A 22,858-nucleotide genomic window follows, 5' to 3' on the forward strand; every position below is an offset into this window, starting at 1 on the left:
CTGTATGTTTATGAGTGCCACACCCCTCTCTCACCTGGAAGAAATGAAACAAATATATTGCTAATGTGGTCAAATTTTGCAACTATTTTTTGTCTCAGCCAAATCCTAATTTTTTTGATGAATACTTGGACACCCCAGCCTGAAAAGGACTAATCCTACATTGGTATAAAAATTGTCATCACTTAAGCTTATGTGTCTTTGTTTAAAGAAAATGAGAAGTAGATATGTCCTTGCATCAGACTACAATTGCCTGTTTGACTACAAGTACCTCTCAGAGCAACAGTCAACTAAGAATCATTATACATGTATTTGTGTTAGGCTAAAATATGAATTCTTTCAAAAAAAAAAATACTCCAAATTACGTCTGTTTCTCTTAGACTGCACTCACATCTTCAAAATTTATAAGTGGCTGATAAGGTCTTGAAATCCTGAGTTCACCCTTTCTGACATTAGTTCTGTGTTTAATATACTGCAGTAGACTCCAGAAAAATAACTCACTTGCTTTTCTGTGTAGGATATGCTGCAGTAGCAAATGAAAGTGGATGGAGTTAAAACATGGGAGAATTTCACAGGAGCCCACATTTGAAGAGACAGAATACTTGCAATGAGAAAATTTACTTTGCTAGTAATATTCTCTGTTCACTTTCCTGTCTTCAAAGACACGTGGATAAGAGTTGTTTCCTTTGCTGTTTGCTGCCTGTCTTTCTATCTGCCTGGTCTTTCAGCGGAGTTACAGTCCTTTGTGAAAGTCATTAGCGTGCTGTCTCGCAAGTGTCCTGTGAGGTCTCCAAATCGTTTTGCTGAATCTCTGGCACAAGGGGTAGGATGAACCATAAAGGTAGCAAACACAGACCTTAACAGACACCTTTGATGATCAGTAAGTGGCAAACAAAACGATGAGAAAGAAAATTAAATTGTTTAAATAGCATTTATTGGTTTTGGCAGTCTACTGAAGCATGAACTTCCACTTTAAACTATTGGTATGCTGCTTTGGGTTGTTTTAGTGGTATTTTTAATGTAGTATTTTGTGTAAATTAATAATTCAATGCTCAAAGCGGGGAACTGACAGGCTACCCCTAACCTCCCCTTCTCCCAGTTTTAAAAGGCTGAAGACAGAAGCTGAATGTCTGTTATCTTCACAGGGGAAGCTTGCGTACCTTCCCTAAGTGAGAGCCAATTAATGCATACTGGTTGTGTAATTGTCAATTTTCAAATGCTTTGTGGAGACTATTTTTTTTTCTTTTCCACAATAAGCTGTTTTTCTCTACACAGTATGACAGTAATGAAAAACAGTCGTGTTCCGTTCTATTTTTTAAAATATTTATGATAAGTGGACTTGAGCGTTAGTGTCAAAAAATAGAGATCTGCACTTGTTAGAAGAGTTTGCTGACAAAGAATCGGAAAGTCAAAAGAAAAACAGAAGATACCAAAGGCCAGTAAGAGTCAGACGTCAGAGTTAATGATGCTTTTGATAAAATAAGCCCTGTAAAGACAAATACGAAACAGGCTATCGTGACGGATATCAACTCAGTATCGTTCTTTAAAGTTCTCTTGTGTAGTTATTGTGAAATGGATCTAATCCATTGACAGCAAATATACCATTTTCAATTCCCCAGTAGGAAAAAAGGATCTAATACTTTGCTAGAATTTGGGAGACAATGAATATTGTTTATTGATGGGCAGTTTTAAGGCAGTTGGTATCAACTCTCTATATGGCTGGTTTGGGACAGTTTTATGATTTTCTTGTGGAGGGCATGACTTCATTTTCAGAAGGTTTATAACATATTGCCTTTTTTAATTTTTTTTTCCTACTGGACTCATTGTTTGTTATTAAGAGTATACTGCTGTTATGATAAATGTTTAAAAACTTCCAAACTTAATTTCATGTTTCCATTGCTTATTATCTTTTTATTATATAGTAGGTATTTCAAAGCCTAAATTCTCAGCTCAGTTCCCCTCAGTTTTTTTTCTATATTTTTTGTATGAATGTAATTAGTACTTTCACATGAAAAGCCCTTTGGGATGTGGATGCAGGATTCATTAACAAAATTTATTAACTGTCTTCTGATTGATTTTTCAAGAATAATTTTCAGCTTCCGAGGTTTCCTGCTCTTGTCCAGTGTTTCATATTTCTATCCTATGACGTACTGTGTGCATTTCCAGTTTTCAGGCACTACTGTATTTCCTTTGATAATAAATCACAGGTAAAGAACACCTAGAGAGATGTAGGTCATGCACTTAACAGTTCTAAAGCACTTTTCAGATGTACAGAAGAGTGTTTTCCATGTTGTCTAAGGACTTCAAGTGAGAAAATAGTTCTGCTTTACACAATGTTAGTGGCAAATTCAGGTTTGGATTTTTTTTTTCTGGGTATACTTTTGTGAAACCAGGCTAATCTCTATCATGATGGGATTATTTCTTTTGCTATCGAGATAATATTTGAAGTGTGTGAATACCTTTCCTCGTAACTGCACATGGCACGTTACGTACTCGTATGTGTAGTTCCTTATACTTAGCCACAAACATAGCAGGTTTTTCCTCCTGTCCTCCTATAGTTCCTCCACTTCACTCTACGATCCCGTCTATAGAATTCCCTCACATCCATTTTCATCCATCATTCTTCTCCTTAACCACTTTCATAGGACTGTTTTCTCTCATAATAAAACATCTTGAACATTTCTCAGCCTTCTTGCTTTTCCAACTGCCTGTATGCTCACATCACTTTTTCTGTTGCTTCCCATCAGTATTGCTTGCATCTACTGTGTCCTGTCATACCTAGAATGAGAAAATAACATTTTTCCTAATTTTTGTGTAATCCTTAATTCTGTCTCATGCCTGAGCTCCCAAGTGGCAGGGTGGAACAGGATAAAAGGAACTGTGATGTCAGAGTATTTTGACCACACTTCATCCTATTTTATATTAAGTTAATTTCACAGCAAGACTGTTCTTGTACCTCTTCTGTCAAACAGAGTATATTTCGACCATGGTTCATCCTATTTTACATGAAGCAAATTTCACAGCAACTCTGTGAAATCCAAATGCCTCCTTCAGAGTTGCCGAACTCAGCGTAGCCACATTCACACAATACAAAGACGAAATATACTCAAGCAAGATATCTGGGAAAATGCTACATAGTTAAGCTCAATTTCAAGTCTCACTTCACAAAAATAAACTGAGGGTTCTTGTTAATCTGTTCATTATGCCGCTAGTAATGCCTACTGGAGCAAGTCAGACAGATATAAAGGGTCATTTTGTGTAATTATTGAGCTTAAAAGCCCTGAATGATAGAGGCATTGAAGTACATATTTTTCCTTGTGTTTATATGCTCACATTTTGAAAGATTCTAATAAAGCAAAAGAAGAAAGAGGCTCCAGCTTCACAGACCTGCCTTACTAAGCACAAAGAATTAAGATTTCACAGAGAGAAACCAGAGTTGTATTCCATTTCAGAGCATTAGGAGCCCCTCAGAAGTGTGAAAACTGCGTCTAACATTTCATTTGCTAGCTTTTATTTTAGCTGAATCTAGTTTGAGTGAAAAAAGGTCTAGCTTCTTTTAAGTTATGTTTCTTAGCGGTGATTCAGGATCACAAGAAGGTTTTCAAATTGTTCATTTGTCTTTTCTTTTTTCCACTTCTACCTTCAGTTCCTTGTGATTGCTTTTCAACCGCAAATATGCATGGATCTTTTGAATGAGCCTTGAACAGAGTAGCAAGGATTTGCAAACTGCAGTGTCTTAGTCTCCCTTGAATGTTTTGCCATACACTTATTGCAGCTCTGCATGTGCCATATGCATTCAAGTTTTGCTTTGCTGCGCTTTGCCTTGTGATTGGCATGTTCTCAGCTCCTCTTCATGCACGTTACTGTGAGGAGAGTGAGGAAAATATCACAGTAACTCTGACGTCAGTTTGGGTGTTAGCTCAGTTCTGCTCAGAGAAAATAAGCAATACTAAATAATACCCATAGTATCAGTACCTGTTTCTTTTAGGTATTGGATTTTTCTCCCATGCCATCAAAGACTTGAATGTCTCTTTGGAAGCCTGTAAAAATTGTCAAGCTAACAATATAAATAGATGTATGTTGTATTACTTGTAATATATCATCTAGAAAAAATACATTTTGGTGGAGGGGGTGAAGGAAACTTGAAATAATGATTATCCCAAAGTGCATCATTAATATTCACAAATAGCTTTATAAAAGAAAACCTCTGCGAAGGGCCAAGCTGTGCTGATGAAGCTGGATTACATTTATTCTTTGCTGGGTTGGAGGGAATAAGCAGAGACAGGACTTCAGACCCTTAGCCCACAAAAGTGAAATCCTAGGGAGTTCTCTAAACCCACAGTGTTCTCTAGGAATGGGTAACTTGATTCCTGTGTTACTGAGTTCCTGTTCACTTTAGCTGTTTTTTGGTGGTGGGGTTTTTTTAATGTTTCAAACAGTAATATAAATCCTGAAGAAAAGAATATGCCTTGCTCTTCCAGGAGTGCATAATCTACTTACGCTATTCTGTTGATCGTGCTTTAGAATAAGCCCTGGTTTTCTGCTTCTCTTGGATAAATAGCAGGAAGTTTATATTGACTTTTCATGGTAATAAATTTGGTTTGAATGCATGTGTGAGCACTTCTTGGTTTTGAATTTTTTTCAAAACAAATAGTGGTAATTAAGTATGTGTAAAGTATCTGTTGCATAGTCTTCTATTTAAAATAAAAATTTTAAAATCCTTTATTATTATCCATTATTATAATTATTTTATAATTATTATTATTATTTATTATTACATTGACTTTTCAGTAGAAATTAAACTTCCCAATGGCTTTGCCTTTTTGATTCTTGCCAGATGATTTCTAAAGCTTCTGTGATAAAACAGCAAACTTTCAAGTTATTCTTATTACAAGAGATTACATTTTAAGTATAAGGTAGTTCTCATTCTTTACAGGTAACCAGTGCTTCTACTGTAAGCGCTAGATACAGGAGGGGGTTTTAGTACATGTATTTTCATTCTGCTTGGAAGAGGGAAAAGACAGTACTGAAGGAGAGAGAGGCTGCTTTAGTTGTTTTATCAACCCCCAAATATGTTTCTGATATTCAGACATTATTTATTTATTTACTTATTTATTCTTTTTCTGATTATCTTGCTTCCTGGGTTGATATTCATAACGCATCTTTGGTTTAACCGGGTAGGGATTTGTTTTCCGTATTGTGAAAGTGGATGGGATTCCGTCTGGCTGCTGCACTCATTCTTGCATATTCTGCACTAGCCGTTCTTTCATCTATATATTCATCTTTGCAACTATTTATCCCGGCTGAATCTGAGCAAGGCCAGCTGCTGCCAGAATCACTGATTTTGTGCTACCTTGTAAGCCATGTAAATCACCATGATGACATGCCATGGTGCTTTCATCACAAGCTGTTGCTGTCATTTATCTGTCTGAGACATGGTGTTCCTGTAGATTTCTTGCCTCCTGTTTTGATGCCTGTGACTTTTAAAAACATATTAATCCAACATACAGTTACAGTTGATTTGTCAAATTTGCATACATTGACCACATTTAATTTAGAAGTTATCAATGCAAAGTCATGGGTTGGATAATCAGACTTGTCCTTTGTATTATTTCCATGCATAGTACTCAGCGTTGCCTTCCCTTCTGACACAGCAACTTTTCTCATTCACTGTCTACTGAGCAATAGAGTGAAGACTTTCTTGCACGCATATTTGCTTGAGATTTTGTTTGATCACCCAGTTTCTAGAGCTTTTCAATAGTTTTTGTTGTAGTTTTTTAAATTCTTTTTCTTAAAGACAATATGAATTTACATTAAACTATTTCACCAGTTACATGCACTTTGATGTTTTATGGTGAATCTGTCATTCTGAGACATCAACCATTTCATAGGCTTTTTGTTGCTTATTTAATATATGCATTGGGTAGATTCATGTACACTTCAATGTCCGTTGACTTTCTCAGTCCATTTTCTTTTTTTCTTTTTTTTTTTTTTTTTAATATGGCAGAGACACAGCATTGCTTAGTGGGCAGAATATTTGTTGGGAGGTGGGAGGAAAGAACACACCAGAATCCGGGATAATATTACTTATTCTAATTTTGTCTTTACTGCTTGTTGTTAGGATAGATTTATACAAACACTGAAATTCAAAACAGAGTTGTGTTTCCCTGAGCCCAGGGACCAGATTATAGAAACATTCAGACTTCTTGGTTCTGAGAACAAGAAGTTCCATTTTAAAACATTCTTATTCTCAACTTCACTTGATTTTCTTCTGCATGTATTTGAACATGGTACCATGCCTGTTTTCAACATGTGCCACCGAAACAGCTAAAAGTACTTCACCAGTGTTAATGAATTAGGTTTTGTAGAACCAATGTTAAGTTGATAAATACGGTGTGTATGTTGTAGGTAGAGGACACTCCTGGATACTGAAGCTCCAAGACCTGATCTATGTATTCTTATTCCTGAGATTAATTATAAAACTTTGTCCTCTCCTCTTTGAACCCTTTCTTCTTGACTTAATCTGTCATCTCTGCCAGGCTAAAAAGGAAATCAGATGATATAAACACTGATTTTTAGTGAAAGATGAAACCTTTATGCCTTTTGAAAAGTTTAAGGATGCTGAAAAAAATTCTGAAAAGAAGATAATTAATTATAAGGAAATGCTTGCTGAGGTTGAAGAATGTAAGATTTTGAGACACTGAGATGGGTACCTGAGCAGCCCATTCCTGCAGCAACATACTGGGTCTGTAAGTGTTCCTTGTAGTGTAGAGGTACAAGAAATACATGTATTCCTTGAGAGTTACAGCATGACTACATTGCTATATTTTGCTTGATTGTACTGTGGTCACTTTTTCGTATTAAAGAAGATCAGTAAGATGGAGAGTTACATATTGTATATTTTATCAGTACATAACCCTAGTTTGGAGATGCAGGCTAAATGTGAAGATGATGGGAAATGATCGCTGTGTCTTTTAAACCTTATAGATAATGCTTTGCCAGAATTAAGTTTTGCTTTATGAGTAAACATTAGTTTTGTCTTATAAAATAAATTGTAGTCAAAATCTTGGCTGTTGCTCTGTCTTACAAGAAACACCATTGTTTTTCAGTGGTCAGCCTCACGTAAATATACGACCTGTTCGACCTTCTGTTATTGCCATGGAGAAGTTCTTTGATAGTGTTAAAAACACTTGCTCTTAGTAGGTTTATTCCTTTTTTAACTTCATTCTGTTGTTCAGCTTTACCTCAGTGTTATCTTGCCCCTCTCAGATATTTGTAAATTCTATCGTCCTCCTTCTATGATTGATTGCTCATACAGGCTAAGAATACTTAAATATTTCCCCCCAATAAACATTTGGGTCCCAGTTTGACCTACAACATTACGCAATTCTGGAAAAGCCTGTCGTCTTAGGAGGTCTCCTTCACCACCTATTGCCAACTCTGCTCAATGTAACAGAAATCCTAATTTTCTTACTAGGAGGAGAATTACTACTCCTCTCTCGCATGCCGTTAAGCAAAGTATTTTTCCAATCGGCACAGGAACAAATTTGCAGCTTCTGGGTGAGGACTCAACAATGCAGATTACTGCTTTTATATTATGGAAGGATCCTATGGCAGTACATTGGATTGCCTTCACTGAGTCTTAATATTCTGTGGTAGGTTGACCTTGGCTGGATGCCAGATGTCTACCAAGCCACTCTATCACTCTCCTCCTCAGCAGGACAGGGTGAGGAGAAAGTAAGATGGAAAAAACCTCATGGGTCAAGATAAAGGCAGTTTAATAAAGCAAAAGCAAAGGCCACGCGCAGAAGCAAAGGAAACAAAAGATTTATTCTCTACTTCCCATCAGCAGGCGATGTCCAGCCACTTCCTGGAAGTAGGGCTTCAGTATGCATAGGGGTTGCTCTGGAAGACAAATGTTGTAATAACAAATGCTCCCCCTCCTCCTCCTTTCTCTTAACTGTTATTGCTGAGCAGACATCATATGGTATAGAATATCCCTTTGGTCGGTTTGGGTCAGCTGTCCTGGCTATGTCCCCTCCTAAGATCTTGCCCACCCCCAGCCTGCTGGGTGAAGGGGAGAATGTTGGAGAGACAGCCTTGATGCTGTGCGAGCACTGCTCAGCAGTAGCCAAAACACTGGTGTGTTATCAACACCTTTCTAGCTACCAATACTATGAGGGCTGCTATGGGGAAATTTAACTCCATCTCAGCCAGACCCAATACATATTCTCTCTTTTGAAAATATCTGTGCATGCATGCACATACCCACATGCATGCAGGCACCCACACACACGCACACTCTCAGCACCTTTATAAATAAATATTACTACAAAAAGGTTATTCAGATGATAGATGTCTCCTGTGAAACCGGACCATTTATCTCCCTGAGATAAGAAAGGAATGCCTAATACTTGAACTGTTCTTTTGCAGTTATGTTTGTTTACTTTGAAATTCATTGTTGCATAAGATCATCTAATAACCCAATGAACAGGAGATGCCAAAATGTTCATGAACTAGATGGTAAGTTACTGTTTTGTCTGTAGCCCTTTCTTACAGGCAAAGCCATTAAATATAGCAACTGTTGACATCTCCTTGTATAGTCAGAAGGCCAGTCAGATGTTAATGCATCAGATCTAGAGATTTGCCCCAATTAGATTGTTGATATTCAGGATCTAATTTCATTAAAACTCTGAAAAGTACACATTTGCTTATGCTGACCAAAACAGGTATGGTCTTTAGTGTTACAAATATCCTACATTGAGATATATGCAGTATTAAGCCATTGATTTATTCACAGTAATGTTTTTACCAGGACAGATTATATCCATGAATCACAAAATGGAAAAATTATTATATCTTTAAGTTCATCCTTTGGGGATTTCCACGCTATATGGTATGTGGTGTATTTTTTTAGAGTAATGCTCCGTCAGTTTGTTTCATATACTTGAAGGGATGGTGCTTCCATTCTGCTGCTTTTCTATCACACCGAGTTCCCACAGTAAGAATTTTTTTTCTCAATACCAGTACTGAACATCGTATTACCTAATTTCATTCCATTATTTTTCTTGTATCCCTCTAAACCAATTTTTCTTTCTTAATGGATTTCATACCCTTCAACTACATATTTATAAAGTTATTCTGCCTTTTTCCTGTTACCTGAGCTGCTACTTAAACAAATTTTGTCTGACTTTATTTTGTGCTCTTTCATCACGAGTCAAGTTTCCTCTGTTTTTAAAATGATATTTATGAATTTTACCTAGCTCTTAGTCTATAAATTTTTAAGGTACAGAGTTATGAATTAAATACTAAAATTTAGTTGATCAGAAAATATTGGGAGGGAAGCTACATTTTTTCTGTTCTGTAACACAGTAACAGAAGCAAAAGTTGTATTTGTTATTTTTGTCTGTCAGTTCACTTTAGTCTCATGTCTAAAATTACTGCAGTCATAGATGCCGGTTCAGGTTTTTTTCTAGGCGATTTTCAGTCTGAGGTTGCAAGGCTTTGTTTTCTGACCTTGAGGTTAATAGATAATTCAGTATGGTAGGAGAAAGGGTTACAGTTTTCCTCCCTTCCATTAGCAAACCTCAGTATGCTTGTATTGCTGTTATGAGGAGGCACATGCTGATTTACTTTTTTCACTGTTTTATTCTTCTTAGAGGCTGTGGTTCAATTTACTGCATTCCTTGGAGGTTTGACATGTCAATTAGATGTTATCGACAGTAATAGAAAGGCAGTTGCTGTAAATGTGAAGTTTTTACGAGTGGGCCATGAAATCACACCCAAGGGAATGTAACAGAGAAGTGCAATAAATACAGTGTTAGTCTACACGCTACAAAAGAACTGATTAATAGGGAGCATGATTCTGTCTCATATCTCTAAAAATATTGTTTATATATTTGCTGTTAATCAACTATTCCATTGGTATGAAAAGTTATATAAAAATAGCTTACAATCTGTTGTAGGATTATGAGGGGGAGAAGTCTTCAAAGTTAAAAGCATCCCACTAGTGGTATTATTGGGTATGTTAATGTGTTGGATGGCTTTTCATATCTTTGCTATCTGTGTGAACATCAGGAGCAATAACTATTGGTAATCAGTAAGCACAACAAAACCGATTCAACCTCTAGGACTGTGCAAGCTTGTCTTCTGCACGTGTGCTCTGGTGTACACAAAAGTAAGATGAACTCATAGGTCAAGTTACTCAAGTTCACAGCTTTCGTCTGCCACTGCTGCCATCCCTCAAAGATGTATGTGTAGATACTACATGCACAGTTCTTGCTATGCCATAGAAATTTGGCTCATGAGTTCTGCCAGACAGTTGCCAGCAAATTGCTAATAATTTCATTTTGTGTAAAATTTTTAAATATAAACTGTATTTCTGGAAGTACAGAAAGACAACCTGTTGAAATTGAAAAAATGTGTGAGCAAGCTAGATTATATGAGTACACAGCTTGTGCAGTACAAAAATGCTACTGGTTGCCTACATTGGCATGTGGATATATTTGAAAATTGGTTACTACATTTAGTTAGAAAAATAATTACTACATTCAGTTTTACTGTTGCTCAATTTGACTATATTTTAACATTTTCTTTATGTAATATTTTTTCTAGAACAGCAAAAATGTCAGCACTGAAGCTGTGAAAGCAGAGGTTACTATAAGGAGTCTTTTACATTAGAAGCTTTATAAGGATATCAGAAAGTCAGTATAGACTTCAGGATTTTATATCAGATTTTTTATTCTAATAGGTCTGCTTTATCAAGCCCACATTTGGTTTCTACAATAAATCATATGCAATAAAATGTTTATAGCAGTTTAGTGAAGTGTTCCTATAGAGGACAGATATTTTGTTTGGATTGGTGTGAGGGACCAATCATAGGGCAGAAATAACTACAAATTTTGTTCAGGTGCTTTCAAAATTATGTGTTCCTTATGGGAAGTATATTTAGAATGAAAACTTTTGAGGGGAGTTTTCCCAAAAGATGGGAATACATATTTTTACTTGTCAGTTTATAAAGCTGTTATGTAACAAATACTGATAGGTGATTTTTAGTATTTATTATTCTCACATTTATTCTAGACTCTCATTATATTTTTCTCAACTGTGTTTATTACCTCTGCCATTAGTACTTCGAGTTCTTTTTGGTTTTTTTTTTCCTTATTAGACTGGATAAAGTATATTTGCTATCTCATCAAAGGACTATAGCATAAATATAACCAAGATGCATTATTAGGTGAGTTTTGCCTCTGTCTCTGAGAGCTGCAGAGAGAAAGCTGTTACTTCTAGCTTGCACCTTCCTTGCTTCCTTAGAAGTACCACATTTGCCAGGCCACCTTTTGAGAGAGTGCTGTCATGGTGACAGCAGAATAGATGGAAACTCATTTTTAGGTCTCAGGTTTTTAGGTGAGGTAGACCAGGGGTAGAACTGCACTTAATTTGACTTTAATTTAAAAACCAAAATGTAGATGACCTTTGATTCCTCACAATATTTTCTTTCTCATGCTTTGTCTTCCCCCTCAGTGGCTTGGGAGGCTGGATGGAAAGGGGGTGGCTGAGCCAGCTACCCAGTTTGACTTCTGTGCTTTATGGGTCTGACTCTCTGAATTAGTATGTTAAATTACAGCTTTAACAGGAGAGGGAGAATTACTTTATTGTTTAGTACTGTTATGGTGGAAAACATGTTTTTTATAGGCAATTTATAAGGTAGCTGTAGACCTTTTTGGTATTTTATAAAGAAAAATGTCTGTATAACAATAACTGTTATAGCATTTTTAGTGCACGCTTCTGTGTTTATTTTGTAGGTACTCCATAGTAGAGGTTAGTATGGTATTTATTAATAAAGCAAGGGATGTAATACATCATGCAGAACATACTATGGTACTTCTCGATTCTCAGTTGGCTTGCTTATGTGTGCATGCAATTTTTTATTTGGCAGCATCACATGCTAGCTACTTGCTGTCTTTTTTACATCAGTACAGTCATCAGACTGATGTATGGAAAGACAACACAACTCTTCTTTCCTTTTCCTGTCATCTGCTTTTACAAATATCTCCTCACTATTCCACCATAATGAATGCTGTATTTCATTAAAAAAATATGTAGTAACAGTTGAAAAAGTCCGCATTCAAATAAGCTAAGAAGTATTTTGTCACTTAACATAGAACAAGGCGTATGTGGACAAGCATTAGAAAGCAAAATGGAGGTTACTTGCTGGTAATTGACATTTTTCAGGGTGTGTTGTTCATTTCCACATTTGCTTCCAACTCTGCTTTGCTTTTCTTCTTGGAGTGAGGAACAAAAAATGGAGGTTGTATGTCACCTTGGAAAGTGAGGAGACACAATGTGCACACACAAAATGTACGTGCTTAGCCTAAAGCAAGCCATGATATCAATATGATACGGTGTTATAGCTTGATGAACGTTAGTTACATGTAACAGCTTTCTCTTTCGTCTTACATCTTTGTCCTGAACTTGATTTCAGCTATAATTAGTGCTGCTCTGGTGATCCCACAGCGTGGTAGTATTCTGTAGTGCCAGTGGCTCATTAGAAAACCTCAATAAAAGATAAGCTTCCAATTCTTTCTTAATTTGTTCTTTCTGGAAGAGAAGGAAATAATGGGGAAGGGTCACTATTTATATCCTGTTACATGTAATAAATCTTTAGAAAGATAGCAGCTTTTCATAGAAGTAACTAGGCAAGGATTCCGAATGCTGAGAAAAGCCATTAAATTCTTTAATAGGTGAATTGCCATTTTGGAGCTATAGATAGCTTAAGCAATAGCAAGCAATTGTTATAATTTACCTGGACATCAGTATTTCTTGCATTCTTATTGCAGTAGCCTAATAAAGAAAAAGACAGGAAGAAACGTGAAAGTGGAGGAGTTTCTAATGATTTTCTTCTTCCTCTGAATAGAATATGGTGAAGAGATTGTGGGATGCACAAAGCCATTGAGTTTTCAGTGACAGCTGTTGCTGTTGGAGAGATGAAAGCACTTGGCCCCAGAGTCTGTTTATATGTTTGAGCAAAGAAAGTGATTTTCATTGCAAGGAGCTCTGAGTGAGACAGGCAGAGTCAGAGAATAAGAGAGCAAAAGATAATTATCTAAATTATGTTCAGGCTATTATAGAAGACGAATATAGTTAAAATGTAATTAAATATGACAGGCTTACAGGATGCAAGCATGGCTTTGGAATGCTAATCATCAATTACTGCATCTCCTTAGGGGAGTCAGGCAGAACGAGAGAGTTAGAAGTCGGGTGGCTGAGGTGAGATGTAGAGTGTTAAATAAAACACCGTAGGACTGTAACAAGGCTAATTTCTTTTGGAAAATGGAGCTGTGGTATCAGGGCACCTTTGCTAGCCAAACAACTTGTAGTGCTGCATTTCAGCTTGAGGACCCTAGTATAAATCTGAGTAGGCTTCTAGTCCCAAGTCTTCTCTTGAAGATGTAAACCTCAGCTTGAGGTAGTGATTATTTCTGTTGTGAAAGTGATGACTAGGACTGCTGCAGATTGAGCAGCAAATCTAAAATGAATCGACCAGCAAGACAGGTGTGAACGCAGAAAAAAAGATCAACACTTCCTGAATATTTAAAAAAGCTAAACCCTGAAAAATCGGTTTGTTATAGGGTCACTAGTAAGGAGTACAGAGATACAGAAAGTCCAAAGACAACAATGTCAGTTTATGGGAGAAGTAAGTTCTGATGGCTTCTTTATGACCATGGCCTAGGTAAAGAAGGTGAAAGTATTGCCACCAGCTTGAAAGATTTGTTTGCTTGGCGTATGGGGAGTAAAGGTGAAGAAATGGCATCTATTACACAGAAGTATCTAATCCCAGACCAAAAATGAGGTGCTTTTGATATGTTTTAACGCTGCTGTTCCTGGAGTACAGTGACTTATGTATGAATCAATACCAGAGCTATGTATAAAGTTTGGAGGAAATTTTTGTAAAGACCATCAAAAGCGATTTTGAGGATAGAAGGACTAGCTTTTGTAAGGAAAGTATAAAATAAGCACATACACATGGCATGACTACAAAATAATTTGCAAAATGAAATTTCTACAGAGAAACTGAAATTATTACAATAGTTACAGAAGAGATAACTAGTAGTAAAAGGAGGAGATTAAAAAGAAACTTAAGGCTTACCTGTAATGTCTTTAATTTAATCGAGGAACACCACTGAACAATTGTTATGGCTTGATACATAAATAGAAGACTTACTGAATTTTTTATATCAGCAAAAAATGCAAAAAGAGGGCAGATATGCCTTGATAACGTTCTGTCAGTAATCTCTTCCCATATGAGTATAGTTACACTGCATAAATTATCTCTTTGCTGCATAATTATATCTGTACTGGAGAGGTATTGCTTTGTATTTATCGGTGTTCTCAAATGTACTGTTACAGTTGAAATCAGTGCAACTTTCTAGTGAAGAAGGTTTGCCTTGCTTATTTCAAAAGTGACTTCTTCCAAATCCATTTGGGTTGTTTTCTACTTTGTTTTTTCCTTTTTGCTAAGGAAATAAACTAAGAGGCTTAATTTTCTCATTATCCCATCAAGTGCTAATTCTCTAGTGGCAATATTCTTGAATTTTAATAACTTGAATGTTGTTAACTCTTCTACAAATTGTCTATAATTTTGACTTTCTTTTTCCAATGGGAAAGGAATAAAATGGACACATACCAAAACAGTAAATATTCTTAGGACCAAATTTATTGAAAACCCTATCTCACTTCCAAGTCTCACATCCTCAAGAATTTTTTTTACTATTTTCTATCATGTTTTAATATTATTAAAAGGGTAATTATAATCCAATCCTAATAACAGCATTGTAGCAGAAAGTAAGGACTTGTAATGCAGTGGGAAGTGGAAGAACTTAGGAGCTTCCTGGAGGAGCTGATGCAGAAGTGTGTTGTCAAAAGGATCTTCAGAGGCCTTTTTCTCAGCATCTCTTAGTATCTGTCATGCTTTTCAGCTGTATTCCTGAATAGATGTATCAGCTTCCTTGTTGTCACTTCATATGACAGACAATGGCATGTACTGCCATCTTTGGAAAATCTGTACTGAACTCTTGCAATGTGTATTTGACCAGTGCTCAGAAGTACTATAAATAAATACAGACCCATTTATATTCTATTCTATGATCCCTAATTAACCTATTTTCTTGTCACAGAACACAAACTCCACCTTAGAGGCTAGGAAGGCATAGGCTATTCTTAATAGCTTCTTTAGGATCTTAAACTCTTTTATTTAGAATAGCTTTAGAATATTTTCCAAATCACTAAATAGGGAAATCTGATTTTTACATCATCACTCTCCTTGCATAAAGTGCATGCGTGTAAATGTGAAAGCATATGCATAATGCAAACTATGGCAATACTTTGTTATGAGAAGTAGTGTTGCAATCATCCGATTGTCCCAGGCACTCATCTTTGGGACTCTATGCTTCAAGGTAAGAAGTTACATTCGGCCATGAAGATTAACTGACTGGCTGTACTAGAGTAATATGAGAAAGAAACTCAAGAACCGTTCTCCTGTTTAGGGAAAAAAATGTTTAAATCATAGCAATCTTTCAGATCTTGAGACAGTCAAGAAAATAGTCCATTCTCATTTTGTATTTTATTTAGAGCTTGAAGAAACAGCCTGAGCTGTAAAATAAGGAGGACATAGCCACATAAGGGTTATAAATAAACCATGCCGTTAGATAGGGACAAGTGGCGTTCCTCAGGGGTCGGTATTGGGACCGGTGCTGTTTAACATCTTTGTCAGCAACATGGACTGTGGGACTGAGTGCACCCTCAGCAAGTTTCCTGACGACACCAAGCTGCGTGGTGCGGTCAACAGGCTGGAGGGAAGGGATGCCATCCAGAGGGACCTTGACAGGCTTGAGAGGTGGGCCTGTGCGAACCTCATGAAGTTCAACAAGGCCAAGTGCAAGGTCCTGCCCATGGGTCGGGGCAATCCCAAGCACAAATACAGGCTGGGCAATGAGTAGATTGAGAGCAGCCCTGAGGAGAAGGACTTGGGGCTATTAGCAGGTGAAAAACTCATTATGAGCGAGCAATGTGCGCTCGCAGCCCAGAAAGCCAATCTTATCCTGGGCTGCATCAAAAGAAGTGTGGCTAGCAGGTTGAGGGAGGTCATTCTCCCCCTCTACTCCACTTTTCTGAGACCCCACCTGGAGTCCTCTGTTCAGCTCAGGGGCCCCCAGTGTAAGAAGGACATGGACCTGTTGGAGCAGGTCCAGAGGAGGGCCACAAAGATGATCAGAGGGCTGGAGCACCTCCCCTGTGAGGACAGGCTGAGAGATTTGGGGTTGTTTAGCCTGGAGAAGAGAAGACTCCGGGGAGACCTTATGGCGGCCTTCCCGTACTTAAAGGGGGCCTACAGGAAAGATGGGCAGGGACTTTTTATCAGGGAGTGTAGTGATAGGACGAGGGGTAACGGCTTTAAACTGAAAGCGGGTAGATTTAGATTAGATGTAAGGAAGAAGTTCTTCACTGTGAGGGTGGTGAGGCACTGGAACAGGTTGCCCGGAGAGGTTGTGGATGTCCCCTCCCTGGAAGTGTTCAAGGCCAGGTTGGATGGGTTTGAAGGTGTCCCTGCCCATGGCAGGGAGGTTGGAACTAGACGATGGTTAAGGTCCCTTCCAACTCAAACCATTCTATGATTCTATGATAGATAACTGCTTGTACCTCTGGGACCTGACACAGACCGCACCTTTCTATTATGATGAGTAACTCTAATTACATCCATTACTTCATGCAGTAATACCAGTAAACTACTTGAAATTAGGTCTTGATTTGGCTCATAATCTTCTTTAAGCAAATATAACCTGACAGCAGTGATAAAAGTAATAGTCAACTAAATTAAACCCAGAAATGCTATGTTTGTGACAAAGAGGTTTTCCTACTAAGGGAAAACTCAAGTGCCTGACAAGTAGTCAGCAACCAAGCTGTTCATACTGCCAGGCTTTGGGGTAGTCTGCTGGTGGTGAGTGGTGTTTTATTCCAGTTTTGCTTTGGTCCCTATTTCTTATATGAACACTTCTGAAGGTATTCTGAACACATTCAGGAAAACTTTCTTCTGTAGTGAGTTAATCAAGTTATACTTAACTACATTTTGTTTCTGAAGCCTTCGGTGATAGAGTCTAGTTTTGCTAAAAAGTTAAATTCTGTATCTAGCTTTCATGTTTTATGAATGTAAAATAATTTAAATTCTAATGTGTTCAAGTACTCATCTAGTGTAGTGGAAGACTGACATCAAACAGAAACCTCTAGTTCCAATAATTCTTTTTGTTTCTTCTGTTTTACTGTCAGTGTGTTCTGTAAGCACAAAGGTATGGTAGGAATTGGTGTCCTTTTCCTGCTGTGTATTAGGCTACTTGAGGTGGTGTACCTCACCCAGATCAGAAGAGTATGAATGAGGAAGGAAGATTATAGTGGTCCCAATCTACCTCTAGTGTTCTCAGTCTAGCCCAAAAAGTTATACTCCAGCTCTGGGGGGGGGGGGGTGGTGGTCTATTCTCCCCACTGCCTCTGTGTCAGGATGGGGGAATCCTCACAACCTGAACTGCAGAGAATGCTTTATGTCACTCGTAATTTACTGGAAGGACGTTGGCCCACCCAAGGGAAGCTTGGCTCCTCTGCCTCCACTGCTCTACTTAGAGTGGGAGGAGTTTGTTTGAGTTTTTGGGTGGTTTTTTTTCCCTAGAGCTGTAATTTTCTTTAACCCAGCTCTGACAATTTCTCATGAGTAGTTAACAGGTGGATGCATTTACTTTTACTTATCTGATCTTTTGTTTATCTAATACAGTCAATATTAGTCAAGGATTTTAGACTTTGATTCAGGTTTTTTTTCTATTACCATTTTCTTAACTTTCAGCAATAGTATGAGTATTATTCCTGCATACAAATTATAGTAGTATAAGGTATGTACGGAAACACATAAGCAGAGTCAAGGCACTTAAAAATAAAAATGAACAAGGAGTGCTAGAAATTCAGGTGATGAAAAGTGTTTCTCTGTTTGCCCTATTAAGTGATAATAGTATGTACTGTCACTTGAATGGACTCTCTGTATATTTTACTGCAAGCTGTTGTGACAGTTTTTATTATTTGTATGTCTTTCTGGACTTTTTTGTAGATCCTGGCAAACAATCACTTTTGATAAACAGCCTGCATCTTTTATCAGAATAGTCGGAACTCACAACACAGCTAATGAGGTAAGGAACTTTTAAGAAAACCTATATTCTTCGTGAATATACAACAGTACAGTTTTTCATATCTTACAATGAAATTGATAATGCCTTCTAAAATGTACTTCATTTTTTTTGCTCTGGCAATCTAGCAAAATAAGAATGAATGCTTTTCTTATTTGAATATTTGTGAACTGTGTTATCGTCTTCCCAGACTCTACAGAGTTGAAGGGCTGTTGCCACTGTGGGGGATATTTTGGGGTTTTTACAAAGTACAGTAAACTGTTTCTGGTTTTGACCTTTGCACAGTGCCATCAAACGTTCCTATTGGGTTTGGTTTTAAATTATTCCTTATTTTGATGAATGATGAAAATATTATTTTAGTGCACTAGAGAAGGGTGTGTAGTCTCTGATTACTTGGTTTTATCACCTTTGTATTATCTTTTTAATGAATAAAACATACAAAAAAATCTCATTCTTCATAAGAAAATCTTATTTGCATAAGATTCTCTTATAATTAATTTTCATACCTGGTAAATCAGTTAACCAATAGTGGCCAAACTAAGAGATTTTTTTCAATTCATTTTATACAGAAAAAATATATTTTGCCCTAACCAACCAAGGGCAATATCATCCTCTTTTTGTTTACTTGTGCTTCTGTCTTTCATAATTGTTGTCTATTGTCTCAGATGAAGTCCAGATTTTACAGTTGACTTCAGTGAAACAGTTTACAATATGTGAATTTAGGAATATATGTAAATCGTTGTGAGATTAGGACCTTATATGATGAGATTATTAGAGGCATCAAAAGCTGCTACTTCTGCATGTATGCATGCATGTCTACATCCCACACGTAGTTCACCACAAAACATTGTACTTTCACACTTTACAATGAACTTTGGTTCTATTACTATTACATTTGTAGTAATTGGAGTTTGTCAACTCTAATGGTATTAGGAGTCAGGATTTCTGATCATATTTAGCATATGGGGTTGCTGGTTCTTAAGCATTAGAAGAATTGTCAAATAGCATTGTTTATGTCCAATTTTAGAGTACTTATTGCAAACATATGCCCCACCAGATGTCAACGTTAGTTCTCAGCAGACAGTTGGAAAGAAGCTGACCAATCAACTGAACTGGGAATACAATTTTTTTTTTTTTTCTAAGCACTGTCTCTTGCGGTGTACAGTTCAGTCTTAATCAGTGAGTTCTTAGAAATACAGAGTCAGAAGCTGCCTCCAGGGTTGTTGTATGTGCATGAAGAAGGCCTTTTCCATTACTGATCCATAGAGACAGTCTTCTTTGCTCTCATGCCAGTCTCTGTAAGTTCTCATCTCTTTATTAAAAAAGAATGAGGTGCATTGTGTAAACTTAGCAAATCAGCCTACAAGAAACATTACCTCCAACTTTTAATTCTTAAGGTTAGCTTTAAGCCCTGAAGAGTAAGGGGCTTTTAAACATAATTCTAATTTCAAATTGGTTACTATTTCCAAGGAATTAAATATCCTGCGTAGTTATTTATATGGAGCACTGCATAACTATAGTGAAGATTAGCATATGCAAATTGAGGTTACAGCTATTCATGTAGTGGCTCAATGGAACTATAAACACATGCTGCTATTCTAGGTCTTTTCCTCTTTTGTCTTTAAAATCTGTATCCAGCACTAACTTTTTTTTTTTTTGAAAAAAATTATTTCTCCTAAAGCTTGTAGAGGAGGAACATTATCAGCATGCACATATTACTAAATTACATTGTTTTGATATATATTAAACAGATGGTCTGTAACATTTTGTCATAAATTTTCATTTTCCAAAGAAGGCAGCAAGATATTTTTCATACTTCTAATTTAAATAATAACAGTGTAACCAAAGTCTTGGTTTGTTCTGAAGTCTTGGTAGTCTCTTCAGTAAGAACACAAGCAGTTTCCAGAATTATTTGCCCAGAACTGGTTGTATTTTATGTCAAATCATTCTCATTTTAAACAAAAGATGCTAATGGCAGCATATTCTCATCAAGGAGTTTTACTGTAATAGGTACAAAAATACTCCCTACTTGTTCTACCAACACATACCTTTGAATTTTGAAGCACAAATCTGTACTTTTCAAAGGGAAGAGTTGATTTTTAAATTGCAAAAAATCCCATAAAATTTCTCCATTTTGTGAATTATTTCATCTTCTAAACTCGTCTTTTCCTTTGCCATGTTTTCCAACTCTTGAAAGACATGATGTTCACAGATTTTTTGACCTGGCATTTGAATATTTTTTGGTATGTTAGAACATGATAGAAGTGTAACTTCTTGTTTTCTTGAGCTTCCGGACATCCTACTTTTATAAAGAAAAGGATTATTTTTCCTTAGTCCTTGTCATCATTTATTTGTCAGACAGGTCACTTCACACTTTGACTGTGTAAGTTTTATCTTGTTATTCCTCTTCAGTATTACTGACCTGGAAAGGACACCTAGTTGCTAATGTGAGAGCTTTATCTTACAAATTACTGCACCAGTGTATATGTACTTGGCCTTCCTGCTTTGTATGTTGGACCCTTCTTAAAATGTCCATGAGAAGTATATGATGCCATTGATCAGAGAATGATGCTGAATTGTCATCTCTGCCTTTTTAGAGAAACACATGCAAGATTTTTTTTTTTAGTAATACTGTTCTGAAATACGTAATTCCGATATTGGATGAAGCAGATGAGCTCAATTGTACTGCTCTGTCCTCTGCTTCTTTCACAAGCTGTATTCTCTATATATGTTGAAGTGGCAGAGTAACTGAAAATAATGTTGTAAATTCACAGGCTCGTTAATGTGCCAGATGCTGAGTTGAGCATTAAGAATTTAGTATGAAAGAATCAGTAAAAATGAAAGTTACAATTTAAGAATCGGGTACTTCAGACTTTATAGACTAGTATTGGCTAAATTTCAGTGGTATCCATACTACATTTAAAAAAGCATGCATCACTACGTAAAGTGAAGTTTTAAATGAGAAACACTGTTGGTGTGGGATACAGTAGAAATATGGAATCTTCTGACTTGGAGACCTCCATCCCATTCATTAGACTGTGCTGCCTTTCAAGGAAAGCAGCGTATTACAGAGGTGCACTGATGAGATAATGTTCTTTCCTACAAATCCTGATGCTGGTAAGTGTGGCTGGAAAAATGACAATAGCTGTTACTTTAAAAACATGGGAGAGGGATGAGTATAAAAGGGGCTTCTCAAGAACTGTAGCTGAATGCAAAAATTGGCTTCTCAAGAACTGTAACAGATGGAGAGAATTCATGCCACTGTAGAAATTAGTTCAGCTTTAGAAAAAAAACTCACCAGAAGAAATGCAGAGAAAAACCATTTTGTGCACTTGTGTATGTGTGTGGGTATGGGTGTAGATTTGTAATCTGTTCATATGTGTATATATAAAGGCATAGCGATACATCTTTATGTGAGCATGTGTGTATATATAGAAGTATAAACATGCATCGCTATGTATCTGTATAAAAAACTGCAAGAATTCTTACACTGAGAGGCACAAGAAAATATAATGGGGATTAAAGAAACTAGTGACTGTGAATATTTTTTTTATTCGTTTCATGTATGCTGTCAGAATTTGAATTAACTAGCTACCTCCTCAGAAAAGACCCAGGGGCTATTGCAGACATGTCATTGCAGACGTCTGCTCAATGTGCACTTGAGCAGGGATGGTCAAAAAGAATAATAGGATTTTTGGTTGTATTGAAGAAAGGATAGAAAATATAATATTCTGTAGTCTTGTATGAATATGTAGCATACCCATGTCTTGTTTATGGTATTTGATTTTGCCCACATTAACTTGAAAGGGTCTGGGAAAGGGCAGTTAAGATTATAAGAGATTACCTTTGTTTGTGAGAAGAGCTTTAAAGACGTGATCTACTTGCAAGAAGAATGATAGAAGATGTCATAAAAGCATACAAAATTAAGTTAAAACAATAATTTTAAAATTCAATTTTTAGTATTCATCAAGCTTTAGCTATAAAACTACAATGCATGAGAAAATAGCAAATTTTGAATCAGTATAAGAAAAGATTTATTTGTTTAGTATGTGGCAAAGCTGTGCAATTCGTAGCAATGAGAAATCATGTGGAAAGAAATTTTGTAACAATTTTAAAGAGTTCCTCCCCCTTTTCCTCCCAGGCACTTCAAGAACAAGTAGAAGTAAGAGTAAGTAAAGTAGAAAATAAGTCGGAAAAAATGCTTACACAGATGGTCCTCTTACTCTAAGATACAGTCACCTCAACAGTGGTCCCAGGTATTGTTTGAAACATCAGAAAATGATCACTGTTTGAAATGGAATATTTCATCTGATGAAGCAGCAGCCTCCTTGGACACTCTGAATGCCTTTCTACATACTCCAGGATATGTCTGTAGAGCTACCATTGCTGTTACAGCAGAGGGCAATCTTGAAATAGAATCATATTGGTAATGATTTAAATTTCATTTCTGGTGTGTATGAACATTCAGTCTTTTGAGGAAGTAATTAGATCATAAGATACGTTTAAGACAATTAATATAATTGTTGTTGTCATCCGATAGCGTGTAGTAGATAGTTATGCTACTTGGCAAAGAAAAAAATCATTTACAAATATCTCTATCGGCTTTGGAACCATCTTTCTGATTTTTAGTGCCATATGTA

At 36.7% G+C, this 22,858-nt stretch overlaps 1 protein-coding gene across 3 annotated transcripts in view; it reads left to right on the top strand.

Moving 5' to 3' along the window:
• Positions 1-22,858, top strand: part of BTBD9 (BTB domain containing 9) — a 129,311-nt gene that overhangs the window by 104,779 nt on the left and 1,674 nt on the right. The window contains exons 10-11 of one of the 3 annotated variants that reach the window (XM_050894697.1): positions 18,143-18,221; positions 22,360-22,467. In XM_050894697.1, coding sequence (XP_050750654.1) covers positions 18,143-18,221; positions 22,360-22,446 — 166 coding nt within the window. In that variant the 3' untranslated portion in view covers positions 22,447-22,467. Of the gene's footprint in view, positions 1-514; positions 576-18,142; positions 18,222-22,359; positions 22,468-22,858 lie in introns of those variants that run through there. The other 2 variants (XM_050894695.1, XM_050894698.1) reach the window with 2 other exon arrangements.

The sequence above is a fragment of the Gymnogyps californianus genome, chromosome 3 (assembly GCF_018139145.2).
Source record: "Gymnogyps californianus isolate 813 chromosome 3, ASM1813914v2, whole genome shotgun sequence".
Lineage (NCBI taxonomy): Eukaryota > Metazoa > Chordata > Aves > Accipitriformes > Cathartidae > Gymnogyps > Gymnogyps californianus.